Source organism: Lissotriton helveticus, chromosome 2_1, assembly GCF_964261635.1.
Source record: "Lissotriton helveticus chromosome 2_1, aLisHel1.1, whole genome shotgun sequence".
Classification (NCBI taxonomy): domain Eukaryota; kingdom Metazoa; phylum Chordata; class Amphibia; order Caudata; family Salamandridae; genus Lissotriton; species Lissotriton helveticus.
The window spans coordinates 516,422,239-516,448,634 of NC_136059.1; the positions used below are offsets into that span (position 1 = coordinate 516,422,239).

At 47.5% G+C, this 26,396-nt stretch overlaps 1 protein-coding gene across 2 annotated transcripts in view; it reads right to left on the bottom strand.

The window, feature by feature from the left end:
• TRIM23 (tripartite motif containing 23) overlaps positions 1 to 26,396 on the bottom strand; it is a 712,673-nt gene that overhangs the window by 116,117 nt on the left and 570,160 nt on the right. For both annotated transcript variants that reach the window (XM_078675155.1, XM_078675156.1), the window contains 2 exons: positions 23,710 to 23,839; positions 23,505 to 23,615 (listed from right to left, as the gene is read on the bottom strand). In XM_078675155.1, coding sequence (XP_078531281.1) covers positions 23,505 to 23,615; positions 23,710 to 23,839 — 241 coding nt within the window. The remainder of the gene's footprint in view (positions 1 to 23,504; positions 23,616 to 23,709; positions 23,840 to 26,396) is intronic.

The window sequence follows — 26,396 nt, forward strand, 5'->3', positions numbered from 1 at the left end:
CCAAGTACCTGCTGCACACATTTTTCCAGAATTTCCTCAGTATCAATGCCATATATGAGAACACACACTTCACAGCAATTCTCTCTAAACAATACATTACTAATTTACTAATACCATGTAATAACAGTCTTTCACTATAGTACCCCATCATCAGTACACTTAGGAGGAAGAGGGACTGAGCTATCTTTTTGTAGTATTCAAAGTCTACAAAGCCCAAATCACCCTTTTCGTTGGAGAGCCTAAGTATATTCCTAAGCACCCTATTTGTGTACTGCCCCATGATGATCTGGTGATCAGTCTACCAGGAGCACTAATGACCTAAGTCAAATGTAGCATGCGATTCCATTGGAAACATACAGATCTGGGCAACCACATCCCCCCCCTTTGGTTTTCTCTCCCTATCCTTAACCGGCAAAGGAAGATAACACAAAATTCAATTGAGTGCTTCAACCTTTTCATCACCGTCATCATTTTATTACTTAAATATTTATCAAAGTAATAATTACAATCTTCAAACAATTTCAAACGGATACCTTCCATATGAGTAGTAGTTCAAGAATTCAGTGCAGAGTTGTTATAGCATTGCTTTTAGCAGAAAATTGTGGAATTGCCCTTCCAAATCTTAAGCACCAATACCAAACACAACCTCTAAACGTGTTCCAACATTATGGGAGTGTACTGCTCACCATTCTGTTGCAACACTGCTCAGTTTCCTGCATAAAAAGACATCATGTGTACATATGCCCACTGCGCATGCTCTTCGCTGGCAATATAGGTCACTGTATCACTAACAGTGGCAGTACATCTATTGAAAAAAAACAGCAGGCAAGCCAGTCACACCCCATTCAATCTAACAATACTCAAATTAACTCCTTGCACAGAGCTTGAAATGTTTTGGAATGAACAATCAAAAGTGAAGTGGGTTTGTATGAAGTAGAGACTTTAGGATCCTTGTTTTGCTTGAACATAAGACTACCATTCTGTCACACATACATTGCCAACTAGCCAACCTCCTCTGTGACTTTCAGGCGGTTTGTTTCATGCAACCAAGCGAAGTCCTGTGTTCTCTAACATCTAAGCCAACCCTACTTTGTCAATGATCTCTGTCATATATTCATTACACTGTTTGGGGAGGCATGTGTGTACAATGCTATAGCCATCACCAATGGTAGTCCTTATGTCGTTTTTTTCTTGAAGGGATAATGCCACCAAGGCTCGCTCCAAATATAGATGAACGTCAATTGCGCTTCTCCTATTACCATGACTAGAGAATCTGGATTTCCTTAAAGACACGGAGGCTGACATTATGCAAAGTCTTTTAATGCAGTCTCCAAGCAGCCGCATACATCATAATACAAAGGTTCCAGAAAAGAACATAGAAATAAAGTAAATGGCATGAGCTGACAACAATCTGCCTCTTTTAAATGAAGCGAAGAAAAATAAGTAAGTTCAAAGGTATGATAAACTTCAGAGATTTCGGATTGAAGACTTGAAGGCTTCTAAAGGATCCAAATAGAGGCGTGAAGAAGGAAGTAACCTAACAAGGATTCAGCCAAAAAGACCGTAGGTTATGAAGAAGGGTTACCTGAAAAGAAAGAAAGCAATGAATGTCTCTAGAACAAAACAAACCATATGAAAGACAAGATAAAAGGGAAATAAGCGCTATTTCAAAGCATTACATAGGTATAAATGTAAACAAATAATCTTTGTTGAAGAAATCACCAAACACTAGGGAATGTGATGGGTGGGATAATGTCAGCCTTCGTGTCTTTAATGAAATCCAGATTCTCTAGTCATAGTAATCGTAGAATCCTAATTTCATTACAAGAACGGAGGCTACATTATGCATGTTGGTAGCTTTGTAACACATTAGACATATGTTCAATAGGCTTGCAATAATGTCGAACAAAGGTGTTGGCGTTCAACAAGTCGGTCGCTTTAAGGATGTCATCCAACTTACCTCCAGACCATAGGGATTTACTGGCCATAGCACCTCTAACAGAATGAGCTTGAAATTTTGTTAAATCAATACCTGCTAAGTTTATGACGGTCTTAACCCATCTAGCAATGGAAGTAGAGGTTATAGCTTTATGAGGTTGTACGAAAGAAATTAGTTGTTTCTCATCAACAGGACGTAGACTAGAAATTCTCTGATCGTATACTTTCATGCATTCAACCACAAAAAGTTTTGGGCAAGGATCAAAACGTGGGTAGAAGATTGAATCAGACATGGTTTTGGTTCTGCTGTACTTTTCGAATTTGACTCCAATTATGTTATAAGATCGGTTAGAGATCTCCAGGGCTTTAACGTCAGAAACCCCACGACAGGAGATAAGACAAAGAAGAGTTGCAAGCCTGATGGAGAGAAACTTTCTATTCAGAAGGGAATTATCAGGCCAGGAGTGGAAAAGATCCAGAATCAAGTTTTCATCCCAGAGGGTATCGTATTTGGGTCTTGGAGGTCTCCTTAGTCGAATGCTCTTCATTACTCTGCAAACAATGACATTTTTACCTACCGTTATCCCATTGACGATCTATAGCAATTGATAGATCTATAGCTTAAACCTTTATCAAATAGTTCGACCAGAAAGTTCACTACAGCAACAATAGATGCCGGTAGGGAATCCAAGTTCCTTTCCAGGCATCAACAAACCCAGAATTTCCATATGTTATTGTATCTTTAGTGAGTGCCTGGTGCCCAAGACTCTCTGAGGAGAGTCGCAGCTGATGACGAAAGTCCTTAGATTTCGTTGGATCTCCTGAAACTCTCCAAGCAAGAAGGTTCAAACTCCCTGTTTGGATCAGGAGATTCTCTAGAGAAGGGATTAGGCAGGGAGGATTGCATGCAAGTTCCAGAGTGGTGGGGAACCAAGCCTGAGATGGCCAGAACAGAGTTATCAGGCTAAGGGAGCACTGGTCTTGTCTCTCTTTCTGTAAGACTCTTTGGATCATGGAAAAGGGAGGAAAGGCATGTGCGTTGATTCCTGACCAAGGTTGTAGAAAGGTATTCACTGCTAGAGCACCGGGGTCGGGCATCCAGCTGAAATAATTCTCTAGTTGTGAAGTAAGATTGTTCGCAAAAAGGTCTATCTGGAAAGGGCCCCAGATCTTGTTCAGGGTTCTGAAAACAAAGACGTTGAGCTTCCAGTCGCTGTGATCTAACAGGAATCTGGAATTTCAATCGGCAGAGATGTTCGACTTCCCGGGAAGGTATTTCGCTTTGAGAGCAATTTTGTGCTCTAGACAGAACATCCAGAGTCTCCTGGCTAGATTGGAGAGATCGGCAGATTTGGTACCTCTCAAACGATTGATGTAAGCAACTGCCGACATTTTGTCCATCTTTAAAATGACCAACCTCCCCTGGAGGGAATGTTTGAAGCTCAAAAGAGCATAAAGGCCAGCTGTAACTTCCAGGAAATTTATGTGGTGAGAAGATTCTTCTTGAGACCAGATCCCCTCTGCGCTCTGATTCAAAAAGCATGCACCCACACCATGGAAGAAAGCATCTGATTCCAAAACAAAATCTGGTTCTGAACAAAGATTGCTTTGCTATTCCACGCTTCTAGGTTGTCTAGCCACCAGATTAGTTCTGATTTGGCATCCTGGTCCAGGGTAATTCGATCTTCGTACCAGAGACCGGATCTTAGGGCTCTTCCTTTTATCCTTTGTAGGGCCCGATAATTCAAAGGGCCTGGAAAAATCGCCTGGATAGAAGAAGAGAGAAGAACTAGTTCCATCAGAGGAAGATCTTGTCTCAAGACATGCCTTATCTCTTTCTTGATCTTTGTTATTTTGGTGGAAGGTAGAAGAAGGAGACACTTGAAGGTATCCAGGGTAAAGCCGAGGAACTCCAGTGATTTTGAGGGGGTCAGGATAGATTTTTCTTTGTATATAATGAATCCTAGACTTTCTAGGAGATTCATTACGGTGTTCAGATCTTGGAGAATTTGTTGAAGGTCTTGAGACATTATCAGAATGTCGTTGAGATAAATGATAAGGCAAATACCTCTTTCTCTCAGGAAAGAGGCGACTGTCCTCATGACCTTGGTAAAACACCAAGGGGCAGACAAAAGTTCAAAAAGGACGGCCTGGAATTGATAAAGATGATTTTTCCACATAAATTGGAAGAAAGGTTGGTGGATTTCTGCCATAGGAATGGTGAAATGCGTGTCCTTTAAATCTAGTTTGACCCGCCATCTTGAAATGCCTGTAGACTAGATATTTGTTGAGATGTTTCAGATTTATAACCGGTCTCCAACCTTTCCCTTTATTCTTACGAGGAATAAGCTACTTACAAATGTTAAAGTAGCCAAGGGAACCTCTATTATTGCAAAAGTCAACGACGAAGGAACCCACTTTGGTTCCATCAAGCATGCACTGCCACGTCACAGCCTGATTCCAATGAATTAAATTAATCTATTTAGAACTGTTTTTTCATTTTTCCGTTTTTCTCCTTTACTTTTCATCCTGTCTTTTCTTTGGTTCAATTTATTTTACTCAATGCATGTTCAACAACACTGTTCAGCGTAAACTCGGAAGCATGAGGTGTGTTCCATGTCATGTTTTATTTATCAAGCCCAATGCATTTCGGGAATAACTTTCCCTTCGTCAGGGACACCTGAAAATACAAACAAGTATGTGTGCTTTAGATCCATTCTACCAATTAAGTTTAAACAGCTGATACTATTTTTTTTACAATGAGTCTCACAGTGAAACACTGGCCATTATTCTGGCATATATGCAAACAATTATCATTTACCCACAACATACCTTCTTATTAAAACACATAATTTTCTCATATATTGCTCTTAAACTCAATAACTCTAAACCATTAAATAAGCCCTCCCTTGTGCGTAGGCAAAAACAGTTCACTAATTTAGAGGCTCAAACTTTTTCAATACTTTAAAACGCTTACCATGACATGCTGTTTAATCTTAAATTTCCGATAGAATAGAAGGGGGGGGGGGGGAGGGAGGAGAGGAAGACTTACTTGGTGGGTTGGAGTTCAATGAAGCACACGCTGGGGGTAAAAGGCAGGAGTGTTGCTGATATCCCCGTCCAAAGCCACGGGATCTTTGGTAGGGTCTCTGGTTAAACCGGCCGGAAGAAAGGTCCCTTCTCACGACCCTTCCAAAAAGGTTATTGTTAAAAACCCTTTTCATATTTTGTTGTGCTTTGTCTAGGGCTGTAAATGTTGCAACATATTTCCCCAGGGACTTGATGAGCTCTTCGCCGAAAAGAAGGCCTTTTGGATTTGAAGATGGTTCTTTGTTGGCCATATCGGAGAACTTGGGATTAATTTTGGTGAGAATTATTTTACGCCTTTCTGAGTTAATGCTTGCGTTAGCATTACCCAAGAGTATTAGGGCTCTTTGGCTCCAACCTCTGATAAGTTCAGTGTTAAGAGGTGTGCCGTGGATATGGCTCTCTTCAGCTGAGTCGGGAATTCTTGCAAGGGGGCCAAGGACATCAAGAACACGGTCCTGGCAACACTTACGTGATTTTTCCATGCCTTTTCTAGGGTCACGACCGAGCTTAAAAAGAAATGTTATAAGCTCGGGGTCCAGATGGGGAGTCTGACAGGTCTTATCTTTAATGGAAGGTCTTGAGCATTCTGCTCTAAAACTATTCCTAGTTTCCCTTTCTAGGAGATTGTGAAGCCATTTTTTAATACATTTTGAAATGTGGTCCTGCGGGCACCATTCTGAAGATCTAGGGTGCTTTAGATTTAAGGGAGAAAACATTTCTTCCCCTAAGGGGTCAAGAATGTTATCTTTAGAGGATGTAGGGGCCTCATCCTCTGTGTTGAAGAAATCATCGTCTTCTTCGTCTAAATCTAAGATGTACTCGGTACATCAGAAAATTCATCATTGATGCTAGAGGGGTCATCTACCATGTTATGTTGAGCACTATGAGGTATTGTGCCGCTAGGGACACCCGAGTAATTTGTGCCGCGGTGGGCACCCACAGATGTTGTGCTGCTAGGGACACCCTTGGAGATTTAGATGTGAGGACCTCTAATTAGATTTGAGGTGCTAAGACCTCCCGTATTTGAAGAGGTGCTAGGACCTCCAGGGCTCATAGGGGTAGAGAGTTCAATATTTTTACTGTTTTTTATTCGTTTACCCCTTAAATCATGATCATCATAAGTAGGCACCTCATTAATTTCGTCTTCTTGAGAAGGAAGAGGTCTTTTAGGAGGAATGACCTGTCCAAGGGTCTCTAACATGCATGACCTCATTTCCCTTTGAAGCATTATTCTAAAACTTTCATTATCAAAGTTGGGAAAAGAAGCACTAACCTGCTATATTGGGGTTCCCTTGAATAATACTGATGATCTGACCCCTCTTTTTTTTAATTTTATTTATAATTAAGTTATTTACAAAATGTATGTAAATCTCTTCGGCTTTGTTGCAAAATAAATCCTTCACGCTTATAATAAGGGCTGAGGCTCTCTCTACCGAACAGCTGATCGTCAACTGACGATCGCGAGCTTTGTATTGCCAATTGAAATGTCAGAAGAAAGACCCTTGGTGAACTAGGCACGAAGCGTGTCTGTTGCCAAGGTAAATTCCTCTAAATCCTACTGCAACGCGATGTACTGCCAGCATCGCATCGCGCTAGAGGAAGTATCGAGCAAATGGGCCCGTGATGCTCAGTCGAGCAGAGGAAGGGCACGTAGGCTAATGGCCTGAGGGGAATCAAAACAAACCACCCGCAGCGCGTGAAGAGGTGAGGAGTGACGCATAGGCTAAGAGTCTGAGGGGAATCAGATCACAGCACCACCAGCGTGAGTAGATAGCCTGAGGGAAATTGAAGCACCGGTAGCGAGTGAAGAGGCGCAAGGTGCGGGGGGAGTAAGCGGCAAATAAACAGATTAGGAATAATACAAGAATTCGAAATAATACTTACGTGTGCTGTAAAGGAAGAAGTTAAGAAACACGTACTACAAAAATACAAAAGTAAGCGATTTTGATTATGGGAAAATTCCCGACCACGGAGGTGTGTGTGTGTGTGGGAGCGGAGGGGTACGGGGGGGGGGGAGAGATCTTCATAAATTGGAGATCGGTAAGGTTAGGGGATAGGGGTGGTGGTGGGGATTAGGCCACCAATAATTAGAAGAGAGATAAACTCAAAAGAGAGAGAGGTTACTTATCTGCTGGAGCTGCATTTAAAAGAGGCAGATTGTTGTCAGCTCATGCCATTTACTTTATTTCAATGTTCTTTTCTGGAACCTTTGTCATATGATGTATGCGGCCGCATGGAGACTGCATTAAAAGACTTTGCATAATGTAGCCTCCGTTCTTGTAATGAAATTCAATCCTTTCCTTTAGTATGGAGCCTGACCCAAAGTTGTGTCAGGGTGCAGCGTAAGATATGCTCATCATTGCACACTGGTCCAACGCAGTGCACTACTCCGAGGCTCATGAGCGTGCATAAGTTTAGGTGCCGTGGCGGATGGAAGGGTGTCCAGGGTTAGGGCGCTGTCTGGATTCATGTCTCACAACTGAAAAGGATGTGTTCCATGAAACACCTGGGGAAAGACAAGGACTACATGAGGCTGCAGGACTCTCGAGACATGCAAAATACGGTGGCCATCTTAAAATTATGAGTATAAATTCTTCATAGTCTATAGTGCCCTTGTTGGCAATCGTGATACACATTTGCTTCTGTCAGGGCCTGTTTTTGGAACCCTTTTATCTGTTCTTCGGTGAGACAACAAATGCACCTGGAACGAAAGAGCTATCTTGCATAAAACTCAAAGCACTGTTTTATTTCACAAGGAATCATCCGCAAGGAATACAAACACATTTTCTTCTAAAGGAGTAGTCATAGTAATTATGAACTCTTCGCTCTTGTTGATTTCACAAGAGCCATCCATGGAATATGAACTCTATTTGAACTATGGCAAACTCCAATCAAAGTCTAGTAGAGTAGAAGTACTGTTGTATGGTGTGCAGAGATCAAAGATAGTCAATACATATATAACCATTTGTTAGTATTCGCCAGGCAGTACAAATGCTTTCATGTTACAATTATCCACTTGTCACCTTGAATGTAAACCAAGCATGAACTGATTAGGTAGCTCTTGATGGTCAGTTAAAACATCACGGTTCAAACCTTAGTTACACTAAAACTTAGTTTTGCTTTTTATAATTTAACATTCCAGTAGTGCAGATTAACCAACTGTGTAATCAGGAGGGAGACTTTTTCCGGTGTCAGTTTCTCTCTATAGCCTGATTCTCGTTTCTTCTAGCCTACTACATAATTTTGCAACAGTGTTGTGGAGTTGGACATGGGTTTGGTGAAGTGTGGACAAATTCTTGCTCCTGTTTGTCCTACATTTCCAGTAAGTGCATGTTGACAAGTTACTTGACCTTCTCATCACTAGGGATAGTTTTTCCATACTTCCTGTCCTGAAATTTACCAAACTCCTACTGTAACTCTGTGCAATGCAGTCATGTTAAAACTTCCTGCCCCACCCGAGGATGTAGCAGTAGCTTTCACTATAGATTTTGCAACCTACACCTAACTTTTGGTCAAAGCTCATTTAACTCTTCCAGACCCTGCAAAGCACTTTCATAGGCTCACAAATGTATTTTATAAACGACAGGCGCAGTAGTCAGCTATTGTCACTTTGATCAATCTCACATCAAGCCACTGTGTTGGTACTCTACAACCTACAATAATAATATATTCTTATTAAGGAGGCAATATTCTGAGTATCGTTCTTTGACACTTGTGTGAAACCGGGTTGTTGGTAAGGGGGGTGTGAGCCTTTCTCAAGCAACACCCACAATCCTTGTTAGGGTGAACCACAAAGCCATTACATTAACCTGTGTCTAACCCACTGGTATTCTGGCACAAGAGCAGTCAGGCTAGACTTAGACAAATGTATAATGTATTTATGCAGCACTTAAACAGTAATAAAGTGAAAACAGAACACAAGAACAATTGAATAGATGTAAAGAAATTATCAGACACCAAAACAACAAAAAGACAATCAGAGCCAGAGTTATGAATTTTTAAAGTTTAAAGTGAAAAACAGTGCCTTAAAGATCAAAGCACCAATCATGAGCATCTAGTCAGTTGAGACTAGGAAAAAGTCAAACGTTATGGACGACTACAATGGAGCACAGTTAGGATACATGAAGTGGATTGGGCCTGGTTTACGCTTACCTTTGGACTAAGAAGAATTTTGAAGAAAAATGTCTGAGAAGGTAAAGTATAGCTGGGGGCAAGGCAGCTAACTGTGTCAGAGGAAGCCTTCTACATTCAAACTTAGTATATTTTGTGGAAGTCGAAAATCTCTAGTGGGATGAAGCCGCAGGTTGTACCAATGAAGGCTCCACAACGCTGGATACCTCTTCTGGTATGCGCCGCTGAACACGATTTACTGCTGTGCAGAAGAGCTGCTTTCAGGTGATGTACATTGGGCGGATCGGCAAGCAGGTAGGTCCTCGTCTCCTCTCGGATCTCTGAACACCTTTTGGCAGAAAATATTTTAAGTCCCAAGTTTTGGATGTGAGCTATCTGTGAACATGCAGCACCACTTTCAACAGTCCAAGACTGGAGAGGCACCACTTGGAGGGTCAGGACTCACTTAGGCTGGGTTCGGGTGCAGATTCAAGATGGTTAGAGCCTGTTTTGTCCCTGAGGCTCTGATCAGGATGTCAGGCAACAAACCACTAGAGTCACTTTGGATTTCTTGGGTTCAAGCATGAAAGCAGTTCGCAAGCCACAGGGTAGTCCTCTGAGGGCACAGGGAAGACTTCAGGCAGCAGGGAAGTCCTATGAAGTACACTGCAAGGCAGTTCTTTGAGAATCCTTCTACAGGTCCAGAAGTGAACTGAAGAATGGGTCTGAGGGTCCTAATGTTAAATTTGGTGCCTGGTGTTTAGTGGAAGAAACATCTGGAATTTTCATCCGACAGAAGGTTCTAGTATTTCCTGTCTCCTTGCCTGGGTCCCAGGCTGTCTGCAGTCACAATAAACTCGTGTGACGTTCTTTGTTCGTGAGCTGAGGCTGGGCCTCGGAAGTACAAGTGGGGCTGTGGACAGCTCCACCCACATTCTACCACATCCAGTCCCTCTACTGTGTGGCTGTCTGGGCGGAATAAACAAACGGCAACTGCCAACTACAACTAGTCATATGATCCAAGAAACAGGCTGCAGGTGCCAAATGGTTAGGACAAGAACATGCTAACTTTCTAAAAGAGGCCCTTTCAGAATTGGGACTTAAAATCTGATTTTACCAGTAAAGAGGATTTTAAGTTATAATTGCTTTGGCACCAAACAAGACTATCTACTCCCAAACACAAGTTATCACTTATTAAATGGAATAAGATAACCCCAATGTTATCCTATGGAAGGGGTAGGCCTCAAAGTAGTGAAAACCAAATTTGTGAGATTTTCACTACCAGGACATGTAAAACTTAAAAGTACATGTCCAACTTTTTAAATACAAAGCACCCTGCCCTAATGGCTGTTTATGGCCTACCCTAGGGGTGACATATTTATTAAAAAGGAAGTTTTAGGCTTGGCAAAGGAGTTGTTTTTCCAAGCTAAACTGGCAGTTTAAAACTGCACACAGGTGGTAATTGTGTGTTTAAAAGGCTACTTATTAGAACAAGACTGCACCGCATGGGTTTGATTGCTACAACAGGCTGCCTACCTAAACGGGGATCTCCCTCAAACGTTTTGGCAATGCCCCGCACTTTCTCATTTCTGGAACAGAGTATTGAGATTTCTGGAGGGAGTTCTCGGCTGGAACATACCAAGGAACCCCACATTTATTCACCTTTATGTAACACATGGCTTAGAGGGAAACAGGTTTCAGAGGGATTTGCTTTGGTTGGGTTGGATTGTCGGTTGCCTTGAAGGATACGGAGGCTCTCTCCGTCCAGCAGTAGGCCAAAGGAATGGATTTTTGTATGGGACTGGAACGCCCTATTTGCATGTCTATACGGTGCCCTCAGAAACACCAGAAGACATGGAAAGAATGTGCAGGATACAGGGCTATACAGTTGGATCCGTGCCCAGCTATGCTATGCCATGGTCCGTTTTCAGAGATATGCTCTCACATAGCTCTGTACTACACGACTTACACATGGGGTAGGATGCTTAGGGCTTGTGAAACAGTGATGGGTTGTAGAAATTATGTTCGAGCCTTGTTGTCGTGATACTCAATTATTCTGTTGTAACCATGCTGCTGTCTTGGATGTCTATCTGTTTTCATGCTCTGTATCACTATTGGGAACTGTTTGATAAAGTCAATAAAAATATTTTTCACAAAACAAAGGATAACACCACGGATATTGTGCTGCATAACTAAATACTTATAAGGTCCCAAAAGTGAGACCTATTAGCTTTGCCAATGCTTGTTAATTAATTGTAATTAAATTAAAATTCATATAAACACAAACAATGGTTGGTAAAGTTTGTTTGCTTGATTAAACGCTGCTATATAAATGCCCATATATGCATAGATATGCGAGAAACAATGGTTCACTGAGGACAGTGAGTCCTATACAAGTTATCGTTGAAACTTCTCTATTTTATATATATTACTCAGAATTACATTTAGAACCCAAATCAAATAGTTTGGTAAGCAAGGTAAGTATGGAGAAGGACATCATAAAATGATTTAGAAGCAAGTATTTATTTCATTGCAACATTTCAACTTTTTTTTCATTGTTTTAAAAAGTTATAATGATCCAGTGCTCACAAAAAAGGGGATATAAAAGTGCTTCAGTGAACGAAAAACATTAAAACGTAATTTTTTTTAAATAAAAGGACAAAGTACTACAGATAATCATCAGAACAGGTGGTGAACACTAAATATCTCTAGAGAAAGAAAAGAAAGGGGTCAGACAGAGTGACCCCATGTTGCCTGCCTAATATTAAACAATGAATCTACTTTTGAAGTGGAAAGGAGGATTGATAATTGTCACACAATTGGTGTGCAGGTTGAAGTCCTTTATTTGTAACCAGTGGGGGAAGCAAAAAGGGGGTAGGAACCCCAGGTGCGCGCAGGACGCCGGTTAATGCGTCCAGGGTGGTGGATTTGTTTAATGAGACGGAACAGAACCTTTAGGAACGTAGGATGACAGAGATTTTTAGCACACACGTTGATGAGGGGGATCGCCCACGAGTGGAGAGCAAATGTCAGCGGAACTCTGGTAATAGATCTCGATATTTTAGTCAGGAGGCATTAATTGCCTTTAATGAGAAACAGGAGTTGTTTGAAATAACCAATGTGGAGAGGTACAGTGGGGCTGCATGAACCGCGTGGCCCGATTCACTTATGTGGCTCGCTGGGATGCCGAAGGGGGGACCAACTATAAAATTGACAAGGCATAGTTTCAGTGCTGGCAAGGCATACGACAGACAACACACTAGAAGTGTCTGCTCATTAAGCCACATCCTCTCCGATTGAGACCAAGTGGAATGGAGGAGCAGAACATTAAGTAGGGCAGCTTCTTGCTGCGCCCCTTGGAATATTGGTGCCTCGGATCCGAGCCCAGCTCACCCATGCCCAAGGCCAGCCCTGCCCTGGTGAGGTCAGGAACCACTTTTAATAGCATCACGTTCTTGACGTTGAAAATTGCGTGGCTGAAAGAACGCTGTTTGTTGTTTGACCAATATGGCACGTGAGTGAGAGGCGCATGAGTTTTGATGACATGTTAGAAACACGGTGCACCACATGTCACGTGAGATTTCATGACATGTTAGAACCATGGGGCACCAAATGTCAATTTGTGTGTTGCGAAGATTTTGAGAATAGATGAAATCACGCATGTAGGAGCTATATTTATTTGAAGTGAAATGCTGTATCATTTAACACTGGCCCCACATCCTCAAAAACGCTGAGCTTCTCATGGCCAGGCACAGACTGCAACCTTCATCAAACAATTGACGGGCTGCTGGTGGCGAGCGTGAAATCCACAAATGGAAGGGGTGGGGGGGGGCCGAGTGCACTCGCGCGCGCAATCTAAGCAACAGCTGTTTTCTCTTTTTCAAAGCAAACACTCGTGCTTGTGGCGCGCCGCTGCGCACTCCCGCAAGCTGCATGCTGCCACAAGCACGAGTATGTGCTTGGAAAAAGAGCTGTACGACGGCTAAAGGTCTCCTATGCAGCGCATGCGCGCTGCATAGGCGAGACCTAAAAAAGTAAAAGGCTACTTGAGTGGGTGGCACAATAAGTGCTGCAGCCTTTAATTTACAGGTCCTGGGTAAATGTAATATCACTTTACTAGAAACTTCGAAGCAAATTAAATATGCCAATCAGGTGTAGGCCAATGTTACCATGTTTTAGCGAGACAGCACAGAGCACTTTAGACATGGTACATGGTAAAGTAACCATAGCCCTAAGGCAGAGAGGGCCACGTCCAACAACACTTAATGTATTAAAGCAGCATGCAAATTCAGTAACAATTAAAAATAAAAGTCAGGTATACCACTAATGGAAAACTACACTATATACACTTACGAGATTATTTCATACATTTAGCATCATGTTTTAGGTTTTATTATGTTTTCAGGTTTTCACTTGTGCGGAAAGGGCACCCAAATCTCCCTTAATTTAAATACAGAAGTTCTGTTTTTATATTCTCTTTTAGGGGAATACCCCAAACCCTCCTTTAAATGTTTTTATGTACGTCCATTCACTATTCCAAAAGCCTTCAATGTTTGAAACTATTTACAAAAAGATCTTCAGTGAAAGTTTACAAATCTTACATTTGACAATGTATTGTAAAATTATAAATAGTTTCAAGCAAAATTGTGTTTTTGTACCATTCAATGAATAATTTGGACTAAGAAAACTATGTTACAGTAAAGTTATTTCAGTAAATTAATTTTTGGAAAAGATATTTTGGAAAAATATATTTTCAGATGCTGCCCCACTCATCACTAAACCAACAGCGTTTAGGGCATTTCTTAAAAATTTGAAGCTCTTTTCTTTGTATTCCCAAACTGCCACAAATTTAGATTAGGTTACTCGATCGCCATGCCATCAAAGAGAGAGGTATATTCTTAAATATACTGATATTTCAATTGGAGGATTAAAAAGTGTCTCCACCTCGGATTGTTAGGCTAAGTTAAATAAAGATTGTTGGGACAGAAAAGTTTCCTGCATGTGAGGAACGTACCCTAGCTGCAGTGATACTGGATTCTTGGTATGATTTTCATCATTTTCGTCATGGGTGAAGACGGGTCATGCATGTGTGCCTGTCTCATGCATTACGGTCTTGTTGCACTGGAAGGGATGCTCAAATCGTTACCCTAGTTGTGGTAAAGGGTTACTGCCTTTACCTAGAGTTAAGTTGCACAAGCGCGGTGGTGGTAGTATACCATTTCAGTAATAGTGATCAGTCAAGTGGTGCCAATGTGACTCGAGTGAGGCCTACTAGCCCAGTCATGTAAAGTCCTACTGCTGTGTATTTAACTCGCTCATGGACTACATAGTGCTACACAGGACACATGTGGTTGCGTGTGCGCCTTGTTATGCATGTGTGCCCAGGTGCGGAATAGTACGTAGAGGTCTGTGGGTCCCATATTGGAAGCCCAGGCTATTGGAAAAGCAAGTGGAGGAGAAATCCCAGATAGAACTGTGGATTGTCTGAATTTCTGGGAGTTGGGTCACACTAGGACACACACAGGGGCGTGGCTTGGCCACCGGCGAAAATGGACGCGTGAGCTCCGTGCTCCGTACCTGCCTTCCCCAATTATCCTGCTGCTCTTTCTCCTGATCTCCCTAACGGACTAGGATTGTCCGCTTCCCCAGCCGCGGACATCGAGGTGCGGCCCGGAGCGGCGAGTCCGGCTCGGCGGCAGTGCACCGACGAGCCGCGAGCGAGATCCTGTGGGCGGCGCCGGCCATCTTCTGCGGCCTGTGCGCCCGGCATCATCCCCGGCCTCAGTTGATTGTGTGGCCGCCTGGCAGTGAGGGCTGGCCGGTCGCTGCCTGTGGTGGGGGTCGGGGGCCCCCGACTTTGCGGCTGACCGGCGGTGGCGGACGACGAGCCGACCCGGCGGGGGATCGACGTGGTGCCCAGTGGGGAGTTCACGTGGGGGAGAGGACCCCACGCTTCCTGCGGCTGCAAGGGCCCGGCGGACGCGGCAACAGAGGGACTGCCCGCTCGATGCTCGGCCGTTTGTGTTCCTCGGCGGGCTGCCGCCCGGACTCTGGGGGCTGAGTGCGGCCCGGGGTCTGCCTGGCACTGCGGTGACTCTGTGGGGGTGCTTTGCTGGCACTGGACGGCAGGGCTGCGGCACTGGTGTGCCCTGGTGATGGCGGAGGGCCCGGGGAGACGACACTGCGGGCTCCTGTGGCGGCCGCGGCCTGCGGGACCGCACTCCTCTGTTGGGGGACTGCATGGTGGATTTGCCGGTTGCGGCTGGCACGTGGCGAGGGGGCCCTGGAGGAGTGCCTGGGGGCCTGGTGGGGCCTGATACCGGGAGCGACCGATTGCTGTGGAACTGGGGCGCTGGCACCTCCTGGCTGGGGCGGGCGTTGTCTACCGCTGAAACTACGGCGCTGAGGCGGGCGCGCCTACCGCCGCACACCCGGTTGCCCATACATCTGTGCGGAGGGCCGGCTCAACATCGGAGCCTACTGGCAGCGTTTGCCCAGGGCTGGGCGGCACACCGGACCAATGCTGGGAGTGGGATACTAGACCCGAGGACTCACGGTGGTGCTGCCGCATGCGGCCGGGGAGGCGGACCTTTGGTTGGCGTGAATGAGCTCTGGCCCACCGGCTCAGTGAGGACTCCTGGTGGATCTGATTTGAGGAGTGCCCCGCGCCTGTTGACCGAGCGCTGGAGACCGGCTGCCGCCATGGGGAAGCGCCTGAAACCACCTCCTGACCCTGCAGAGGAATCGGTGAGCGGTCAGGACCCTGCTCTGCCCGGTGGTTCGGCGGCGGGCCTTCCGCAGAGCCAACTGGATCAGATCTTGAAAGCCATCACTGACACCAGAGAGGCCTTGCATCACGACATCGCTCAGGTATCCACTAGTTTGGGGCTTCTGCGAGCAGATCACGGCAAATTGGCAGACCGGGTCACACAAGCTGAGGCTCGGTTGGACACACTGGAGCCCTCTCACAAGGCGTCTGAGGCTTCTCTGAGTGAACTGCAGCAGCGGGTACACTTGCTTGAGAAGAGGGCAGAGGATGCGGAGGGACGCAATCGCCGCAACAATATACGCATAGTGGGCCTGTCTGAAAAAATTGAAGGTTCTGACATGTTGGGCTATCTTGAAACCTGGCTGCGCGGCGTGGTAGTCCCGGAGGGTCTGACGCCATTTTACACGCTGGAGCGCGCTTACCGGGTGCCCACCCGGCCTCCTGCTGTTGGTCGGCCTCCTCGGCCAGTCGTGGCGCGTCTCCTGCACTACAGAGACAGGGACATCATACTGCAGAAGGCCCGAGCACTGGGGCCCTACCAAGTGGACAATGGCCGTGTTTCCATCTACCCGGATTATTCCTTGGAGGTCCAGAGGCTGCGCTCCACCTTCCTGGCGGTCAAGAAGGCTCTCCGTGAAGAGGGTATCCGTTACTCTCTCCTGTTCCCGGCCCGCCTGCGGATCATGATGGAGGGCAAATCCTCCTTCTACAATTCGCCTGAAGAGGTGTGGGACTGGCTGGAACTGTACAGGGCCGGCGCAGATGCTCTTCTGCCTTCTGGGGAGCCGCGAGACGTCGCACCGAAGCCTCGACGGAACAGGAGAACCCGGAGGCGACCACCAACTGCTCGGACCCCCTCCGCGTCACAAACTGAACTGGAACGCAGGGAGGTCCTTCGGGCGGTCTCTACCATTTCCAGGACGGCGGAGTCGGTGTCGGCGATGGAGTCGGGCTCCCGCAGGGGCTCTGAGGATGGGTCGTCGGAGGGCTCGGGCAGTGGCGGCCCTGCGCCACCTCATGTCACTCCTGGGACTGCAGATGGCTTGCTGGACGAATGACCTCTCTGCCCCCCCGCTGTGGTATTGTATATGCTGATGTGATCATGCTATGAGTTGGGGAGGGGGACGTCTACCCCGAGCCGGCTAAGGGTTGTTGGGCTGCTACCTCGTACACTTAGTGGCTCCTGCCACTGACACAGTAGAGATGTGGGACACCTGGGAAGTACTGGGGGAGGCGGGGTTTGCGGTATGTAGGGACTCGCGGTCCGTTGGATGTGGTGCCGACCCCCTCCCCCGATCTCACACCTATTGTGAGACTCTGGTAGTTGCCAGAGGCTGTTCTTCTTGGGACTTTTGCATTTGGATGGGTTTCTGCGGTTTAGTGCCTTTTCTGGAGATGGGTGGGATACGGGTTTGTTGGGCGGGTGGGGGACTCAGGTTTTGGGGTGCGGTCAGTGCGCCTGGAGTTTTTTCATTCATTAGAACTGTACCTGTTATTGTGAATGGGGACCCTACCTGAGCTGAAGTGTGTAACCTGGAATGTACGGGGACTGAATTCCATGCTGAAACGTCATAAAGTGCATGCCTATCTTGTTCGCAGGGGGATTCAAGTAGCTTTCCCGCAGGAGACACATATTGACCAGACGGAGGGGCGGGCTTTGCAGCGCAGGTGGCGGGGCCAGTTTTATACCGTGTACTCGGCCTTTGCAAGGGGAGTTTTAATCTGGGTGAGAGCAGGGGTTCCCTTCCAGCCCTTGGTGACAGTGGTAGACCCTGAGGGCAGATTTGTAGCTGTGCAGGGCCGACTGGATGGGAGGGACGTGACGCTTTGCAGTGTTTATGCCCCGAATGTGGAGCAGCCTGCCTTTTTCACACGATTGTTGGGGAAACTGGCGACAGTCCTGGCTAGTACGGTCCTGCTCGGGGGGGATTTTAACTCTGTGTTGGATGTAGAATTAGACAGATCCCACCCACCACTGGCACAGTCAGCAGCTCACAGGCTAGCGAAGAGTAGGCGAGAGTGGCAAGGTAGCTGGGGCCTGGTCGATGCATGGCGCACTCAACACCCTTTTGAGAGGCATTTTTCCTTTTACTCCCCCCCGCATGCTCTGCATGTTCGACTTGACAGCATTCTCTGCTCGCCGGACGCTCAGTGTTTGATCCGCCACAGCGAATACCTGGCTAAAACGATATCTGACCATAACCCTTGCTTGGGGGTGGTCCAATGGACATGGCAGCGCCAAGCTATCCCAACGTGGCGGTTGAACCCGCTGGCGCTGGAGGACGCGGCTTTTAAAGCTGATGTACGTACTGGGGTGGAAGGCTATTTTACTGCTAATGAGGGCACGGCGTCGAGTAGGGCACTTGAGTGGGACGCCTTTAAGGCAGTGATTCTGGGAGTCTGTATCTCGGCTACCGCGGGAGCCCGCAAGACTCTCCTGCAGGACGTCGCACTGAGTGAGGATCGCTTGCGCGCGGAGGAGCGATGTAGTCACACGACTCCAGAGGCTCACGGAGCCGTTTCAGCTACGCGAGAGGAGGTTGCGTCTAAGATGGAGAAGCTCCGCTGCTTCGACTATAAGGAGTATCTTGTTAGAGCCCATCCTGAACGCTATAAGGTGGGCTCCCTACTGGCCTGGCTGGCCAATCCGGGGACTCGCGGTACTCCGGTTGTGGCTTTGGCTACCCCGGAGGGGCACTGGTCTACACTCAGTCGGAGATCAACGCCCAATTCTTGGCATACTATGAACGCCTTTATAGGAGCACGATGTCGAGTGCACCTGCTGAGCTTGACGACTTCTTGCTTGCGGCGCGACTTCCCCAGCTCGATCCGGACCATGTGGACCGCTTAGGCGGGGAAATCGCCGAAGGGGAGATACGCGCAGCTATTAAGCACATGGCTCGCCGCAAGACCCCTGGTGTGGATGGTCTACCGATTGAATTTTATGCAACATACGCGGATGTGTTGGTCCCGCGGTTGCATGCTATTTACCGGGAAGCCTGGGATACTGGGGCTCTACCTGCGACCACTCGCGAGGCTTTGGTGATACCCTTACTGAAGCGTGGCGGCGATGCCAGCTCTCGCTCGGCCTATCGCCCGCTTTCCATGCTCACGACTGACTATAAGATCCTGAGTAAGGTTCTTGCGACGCGGCTTCTTGCTCACATGCGGGCTTTGGTGCACCCCGATCAGGCGGGCTTTATTCCCGAACGCACCACTGCCACCTGTGTGCGTTGGCTGCTTCGGATCATGGGGGGTAATGTTGAAGGCTTACCTGAGGCCGCTGTCCTTCGATTGACATTGAGAAGGCCTTTGACAGCGTAGAGTGGCCGTACCTGCTCCGGGTACGGGGGGCCTTTGGACTGGGTGAGCGGTTTGTGAAGTGGACTGCCTTGCTTTATGCTGCAGCCACTGCTCGAGTCAGGACGGGTGCTACCATCTCGGCCGCGTACCGGGTCGGGCGGGGGACGCGGCAGGGATGCTCCTTGTCCCCTCTATTATTCACGCTGGCTATTGAACCGCTTGCGGCTCACGCCCGGATGGGCCAAGCTTATGAAGGTCACTCGCTGAGAGGTGATTCCCATTATATCTCCCTCTATGCAGACGACTGTTTGATGTTTTTGGCAGACACCAGCAGCTCCCTTCATGGCGCCGAGTGCTTGCTACTACGAGTCAACTGGGGAAAGTCTTGTCTTTTCCCGCTGACGCTGAAGAAGGATGAGTCCCAGCCGGAGGGTGACCTGCGCTGGGAATACCATTGCCTCCCTTACCTGGGTGCGCATATCTATCACTCTTCACAGGCCCTCGTGGAGGGTAACATTGAAAGAGCGATCAGGAACCTGCAGGGCTCCATGGGATTCTGGCGGACGCTGCCTCTGTCGGTCGCGGGGCGAGTGGCATTACTGAAAATGGTGGCACTCCCCCGCTTATTGTATCTGTTCCGCACCCTACCAATCTGGGTCCCGGCGTCGGTTTTTCGCAGACTCCACTCTTTAACCTCCGGGTTCATCTGAGGGTCGGGCAGGCGTCGCGTCGCGCTGGCCACTTTGATGCGCCCTAGGGCGGACGGGGGCTCGCGGTCCCGGACTTCGAATGGTATTACCTGGCGGCGCAACTGCAGTGGCTTACCCAGGCAGTGGCTTTGGAGTTCCGGGGACCGGAGGGGATGCAGGGCAGATTGTTCCCCAGACATGTCATCTCTTTTATAATTCTGGGCCAGAAGATGGACCTTACCCAGCTCACTCTGGAGGAGCGTACTCTTCGCAGCTGTTGGCTTCGTTGCCATAGGCGCTCGGGTACGGCTCGCCCGTATGCCCCTGAAATTCCACTGGGGATGTGCACGGCCTTCCCCCATGGGGGTGACTGGTCTGCGCTGGCAACCTGGGAGGAACTGGGATTGCATATGCTTGGTGATCTTTACAACGACGGTACGCTGCTTACATTCCAAGAGTTGCGTGACTCTTACGACCTCCTGAGAGGTGATTATTTGCTACACGCTGCGCTGGTGGCCGGTATTCAGAGATACTGGAAGGGGGGGCTCATCGAGCCACCGACGTCTGTGAGCTGCCAATATGTGGTCATGGCGGCCGGTACTTATAAGGCCGTCACCTGCCTCTATCGGAGGCTCTCGACTGAAACCCTGCTGCCCATGGATGGGTTGCGAGCCAAATGGGAGTGTGATGTTGGGCGACCGATCCCTGAGTCGACGTGGCCGCAGCTGGTACGCCGCGCATGGAAGGGCACTAGGAATGCCAGGTTCCAATTGGTCCAGTTCTTTACGCTGCACCGTGCATACCTGACGCCAGTTAAGATTTTGCAATATTTTGAGGGCGCATCATCGCTCTGTCCACGCTGTGGGACGGCTGGAGCGGACTTTGCACACATGTTTTGGTCCTGTGATGGGCTGACTGGTTACTGGGGAGCGGTGCTGGCTTGCCTGAATGCTGTCACGGACCGGCAGATAGAGGTGGATATGGGCACTTGCTTATTGTTATGGTTCCCTCACACCCCCCGGACACGGGTCACTAGCAAGTTTTATGATTTGGGCCTGATTTTAGCCAAAAGAGAGATCAACATGCACTGGAAATCTAGCCAGGGTCCCAGCTACTTGCGTTGGAGGGCCACTCTGCTGCGTTGGGCGAGGCCTGAGAGCACACTACGACTGCAACAGGCCAGGCGCTTAGACAACGACAAGGCCTTGGATGTAGCTAGAGCATGGGAGGCCTTGGTGGTGGCGCTCCAGCATCCTGAGGGTAATCTGAGTGAGGAAGAAGATGGGGCAACAGCATAGGAGTGATACTTTAGTGGGTACCCTACTTCCAACGTAACACACGACTACTACATGCATGACAAGGGTTCTGGGGGGACGGTTCCCCCCATCGAATTAGATTATATTTGGCGGTTTGACAGGAGGGGGAGTATCTATTGGTAACAAGCTCACTAGGGAAGGACGGAGGGCGCACTGACAAGGGTGGGAGGGGTGAGGGGCGGGGATTGTTATGGGGGTTGTTCTATAAATGGCTTAGTATACGAAAAGTGTTATCATCCTGGATTGTCATTATTCAATGCATCGTTTTGCTGACTGTATCAATCTCTTTTTGGATATGAGTGCCAATAAAAATTGTTTTTGCAAAAAAAAAAACACTGGGACACACACACACAGAGAAAACACACACACTCTGCAGAAAGAGAGAGTCTATTCTGTGCACTTAAAACAGTTCTTTGATTTCTGAAAATGTCACTGGTTATTGTGTACATCTCAGGAAGGAGATGGGACTGATAAGGGAATCATAAAGAACGGGGTTGGCGGCCTTGGTAATATTCCGATAGGCATATATAAATGAGGCTAACATCCAGGTGTGATCCTCTAGACACTCCCATGACCTGTGTTGTGGAGCCATCACATTTGGAGTTGCTCCTACTGTGAACGACTGCTTCTTGGACAAAGAGCAGGACAGAAGAGGGGGAAATCCCCATAATGCGACCTTCAAAGGCTAAGACACAAAATCACATCTGTGTCCGGAAATGGATTATTAAAAGGGTGGCTTGACTCTCCCAAATTTGTTAAACTGGAGCTGGGCATCAGTGTAGAGAAGCTCAGGACAACTTCTGCCTGTTGTGACCATGCCTGTGGACCAAGATCTACATGCTCCCTGCTGGTTGAAGGGACATCACCCAAAGAATCAAGACCTCTCATCCTGTAATTTGGAGCATCCCCCTGCCTGCCGAAACAAGAGGAGCCTGTGACAAGTAGGAGAGTGGTTGGATAGAGCGAGGTCGAGGTGAGTGGATCCCTCAAGCAGAATGTGAGTTTTTGGGTCCCTGTTGAGGACCTCTGCACCAATCGGGCAACCCGCCCATGTGTAGTTGTTCGTGATCACCATATGTCAAGTGGGGGATGCGGTGAAGATTGAGAACCGCTGTACCGATCAGTTTATCCGCCCGAGAGTTGCTGTTCGCGACTCTTGTATTCCATGTGAGGGTTGCGGTGCGGATTTACGGCGATCACCCTGGTGCACGCTGTGAAAAGAAGCGGGACATCACTCTGTGCAGTGTTGTGACCCGGAGGGGCCGTCACCCTCTGTGCAATGTTCACGAACCCTGTATGCTAGATGAGGGCCTGTGGTGAAGAGAGAGGGAGGTTGCTCTGGAGCACTGTGTGACTGAGGAACAAGCCAGTTGCTACCACCACCCATGGAAGAGGAGCATCGATTCAATCACCCAAACCCAGAAGCACCTGAGACCTGCTGCTGGACATAGAAAGACTTACAGTACAATTGGAGGAGCATCATTGGCACCTGCTGCCTTGCTTGCAGCAGCAAGATGTATGCTCACCACCCGCTGGCACCTGCCCTGACCTACCGAACAGCTCCAGCGGCTAAGAATGATTACTAAGAATGATTACTGGGGCACAGATCTCTGGGTTAACTTGCTCTGACTAAAATCGCAAAGGTGCTGAGACACTTTCAGATTTAAGAAGCTATTGTGGTTCCTTGAAGACTTGCATCATTAGCAGGGCTTAACATGAGTGTTGCCTCACATGAATGGGGAATAATCACAGTCTTCAGACAGTAGAGTGGACTTCTAGGATATACCTGGACAACGCTAGAGTGCAGGCCTTATGAAGACTGTGTGTATTATTTGTTGAGTGCCGTATTTCACTTTGTGTTCATATATAAATACTACTATTTTCATAAATCTGGCTGGGTATTCATGTACTGGGGTTGCTAAGTGCATTTTGAGTTGCGAGTCTGTGTACACCTTGCCCTTACCTTCTCCCGGGAAGCCTTGGACTGCTCAACCTTCGCTACTGCTAAGAGTCAAGTGCTGTAGGGTTAATACTTAGCCCAGTTTCTCTGAGCCCGTACTACTTTGGGCCCCGGGACATCAGGAGGAAAAGGCCTCAACCCCTATGGTTCGGCCCAGTAGCCCTGTGGCCCTCTGAAAGTGGTTATGACAAACATTTTTACATATTGGCTGAAAAGAAAAGCAATTTTTTATAATGACTGCTCAACTCTCCTGTAAACAATCAGAAATGCAAACTAACCTTTTAACAGGATAATGAAAATTGATTTATCAAAGACCATGCTAATCCTACCTTGTGTATTAAGATAATAATGCTTCCACAAAGGTCTTAATTTATGTTTACCGCCAACATCCCAAATGGTGAATTTGAGATTTTTGTACTCGACAGTTTCAACATTAAAACCTAAAAGAAAAAAATAAAATTTTTGCTGCCCATCTCAACAGAAAATACATTTTACCAATCATGTGTATTATGTTTAAATTGTTGTGCTGCTCACCTATTGTAGGAATGGGTTGCATGAACTCATCTTGCTTTAATTTGAATAAAATTGTAGTTTTTCCAGCTCCATCTAATCCTAGAGTTACAACTCGAATCTCCATTTTGGGCCCAATATGTACTCTATTGTCCTGTAAATAAACACGGCAAAAAATGTATCATAACCTTCATTTCCCTTATTGCTCTTTGGCATGCAATTAATTTCAGTTCGACACGAGAGCCACACCTGAAATTCCAGTTCAAAAAGGCATATATGAGCTGCTGAATTATAATTAAAATAGCTACAAACATGAACATGCATACTGTGCATCTGGGGTAACAACTCCAACCGTTGAACCCACTGAAATCAAGTGCACAGAACCACACTTGCAAATACAGTACCCAATCACTCTACATTACCGAAAAAAGAACAGAATTCTTCCTGAGATGCCACGATTACTAAGAGATATTGTTCTGCTTAAATGCCCATTGGAGATATATGTATAGTTGATAATATTAACAACTGGATGCATCGCCTGCATATATCTCTCTCTAGTATTGTGAGCCCCCTAAGATACTGCCTCACACAACAGTAATGGAATGATTGGCCAGAGGCGAAGGCCTTTCTTTGATGTAAACTTCCTTGCATTGAGAATCTGAGGTTTTTCATTCCTAATTTGATACTGGAAGCACAGCTTTTCTCTTTATACATGAGGTTGATCTGCAGATGTCGGGTGTGAAAAACAGGCTTGTTTATACCAGTGCTTACCAAACATTTTAGTACAACACACTTTCAGGACCCCCTAACTTTAACTCTTTCCATGCTGATGACGGAACCGCTCCGTCATCAGCCGCGGTGGCGCTGTGCTGATGACGGAGCGGTTCCGTCATGGCCCGCCCGACGCGCCTGCCCCCGGCCCCTTAGCGCTGCGGCGGAATAGCCGCCGCAGCGATGTGGCTAATGGACATGAGGCAGGCGATTTGTTTATTGTAACTAAAGCATTGTGTGGTAGGGCAATGTCAATTACAGACAGCACGTTTAATTGAAATGGTCACAAAATTTGGTCAGAAAAGGTTTTACTGACAAAACTATATGGCACATGTTAGACCTGTCTGGATTTTTTGCGCAGTCCCTCCTCATTATTATTTATTTTGTCCCCTTTTTGCCCCTCATACCCTTACTATTTTTCTGTCTACTATTTTTTTAGGTGTTGGTCAAGGGGATAGGTGTTCTTTTTCCCCCCATAGTCTTTTTACCTCAAGCCCTGAGGCCTGTTCTGACAGGAAAGTTGGCACCACCTAAAATGGTGGCCACCAACTGCCCTAACTGTCACACACAGAACTTGGCCATAGCCTAACATAGGGCATTCCAGAACCTTCTGGTCCATGCTGGACCATTGAAGGGCAGCCTATAAAAGGCGGAATGCGGGGCAGCCATTTTGTCTGTCAGTGAGGAGCAGCTAGAGTGAAGGCTGAGGTCTAGTGGGGGTAGGATTCTGAAGGGTGGTTCCCTCTACAAGAGTAGCCCTCTGTCAAGGCTTTCCCCCTCCTTGGTCCTGTTGTCCTAGCCAAGTTAGCTCATCCTGCTGATCCTGGGCAGATAGATCAAGGGGTTAACTTTAGTAGTCCTGGGAGCTGAGCTGAGAGTTCCCCGTGCCCCTAGTCTGCCCAGTAAGGAGGAATAGGGGGTTGGTGCTGAGAGAGTACAACCTGGCTTTATTCTGAAGGAGCCCCCCCCCCTTTCCCCTCCTCTTCGTTCTGGTGAAGGAAGGGAATTCATTCATTAAACAACTGTTAGCATCCCCTACCAGTGACTGGTCCTGTGGTGTGTGGCCATCCCCTCTGCCAGCTGAGACGAAGGTGTGAGGTGAACTGTGACCGGGTTTTCATCGATCGCGCTCTGGGCCAACACCCCCCCGGGATCCACTGAGCCTGGGAAGCTTAGAGGGACTTCCCTTTGTGAGCGGGACCCCAGGGGCATTGATCGCGCTGGAGACGCGTCGCCTGTCCTGAAAGGAACAGGAGGAGTTACTGCGCACGCCCCGTCTGTGAGGATATCCCCGGAAGGAGGGGCCGTGAAGTGAGCAGGCCCCAGCGAGCAGCGTCTCTCCTCGGAGCAGGTTCAGTGGGAGGCGGCCTCGGCGAGAGCGCTCCCGCGCATGCGCACCGGAGGAGTGTTTCCTTCGCGCTGAGCTGAGGGAAGGCGCCGGAGGGTGCCTCAGATCGCCGCCTGTCAGGTCGCTTCCTCCTGCTTGGGCGCCGTGTGGAAGAGTCGGCCTGAGCAGGGAGGGAGAGCGAGTAGGCCTGGCAGCGGGGAAGAGGGTTGAGATCTGCCCAGAGGGAATTTCCAGCGCGGAGGTAGCGCGGAGGTAGCAGGCCCACGTTAAGGAGTCACCTGAGGCGTGGGAGCCTCTCTAGCCTTGCTTTTCCCCCCAGCCCCTCGCGCCAGAGCGTTCATGTCCCCTGAAACCGAACTACCTGCGCATCTACCTGATAAACAAGTAAGGAGGAGTCTGAAAGGGGGAGAGCGACGCTGGTGAATAACTTAACAAAAATCTTCCCATTCAACTACTTTTGGGACTTAACTAAATGCTGATGTAAGAGAATCTAAAACAATAGTATCAAAGGAGGTTTGGTAGAAGAACTGTACTGTTGTCCATGCAAAGGGGTGTTGCTCTGATCTAATTTAAGTGCTGCTCTTGCCAATCT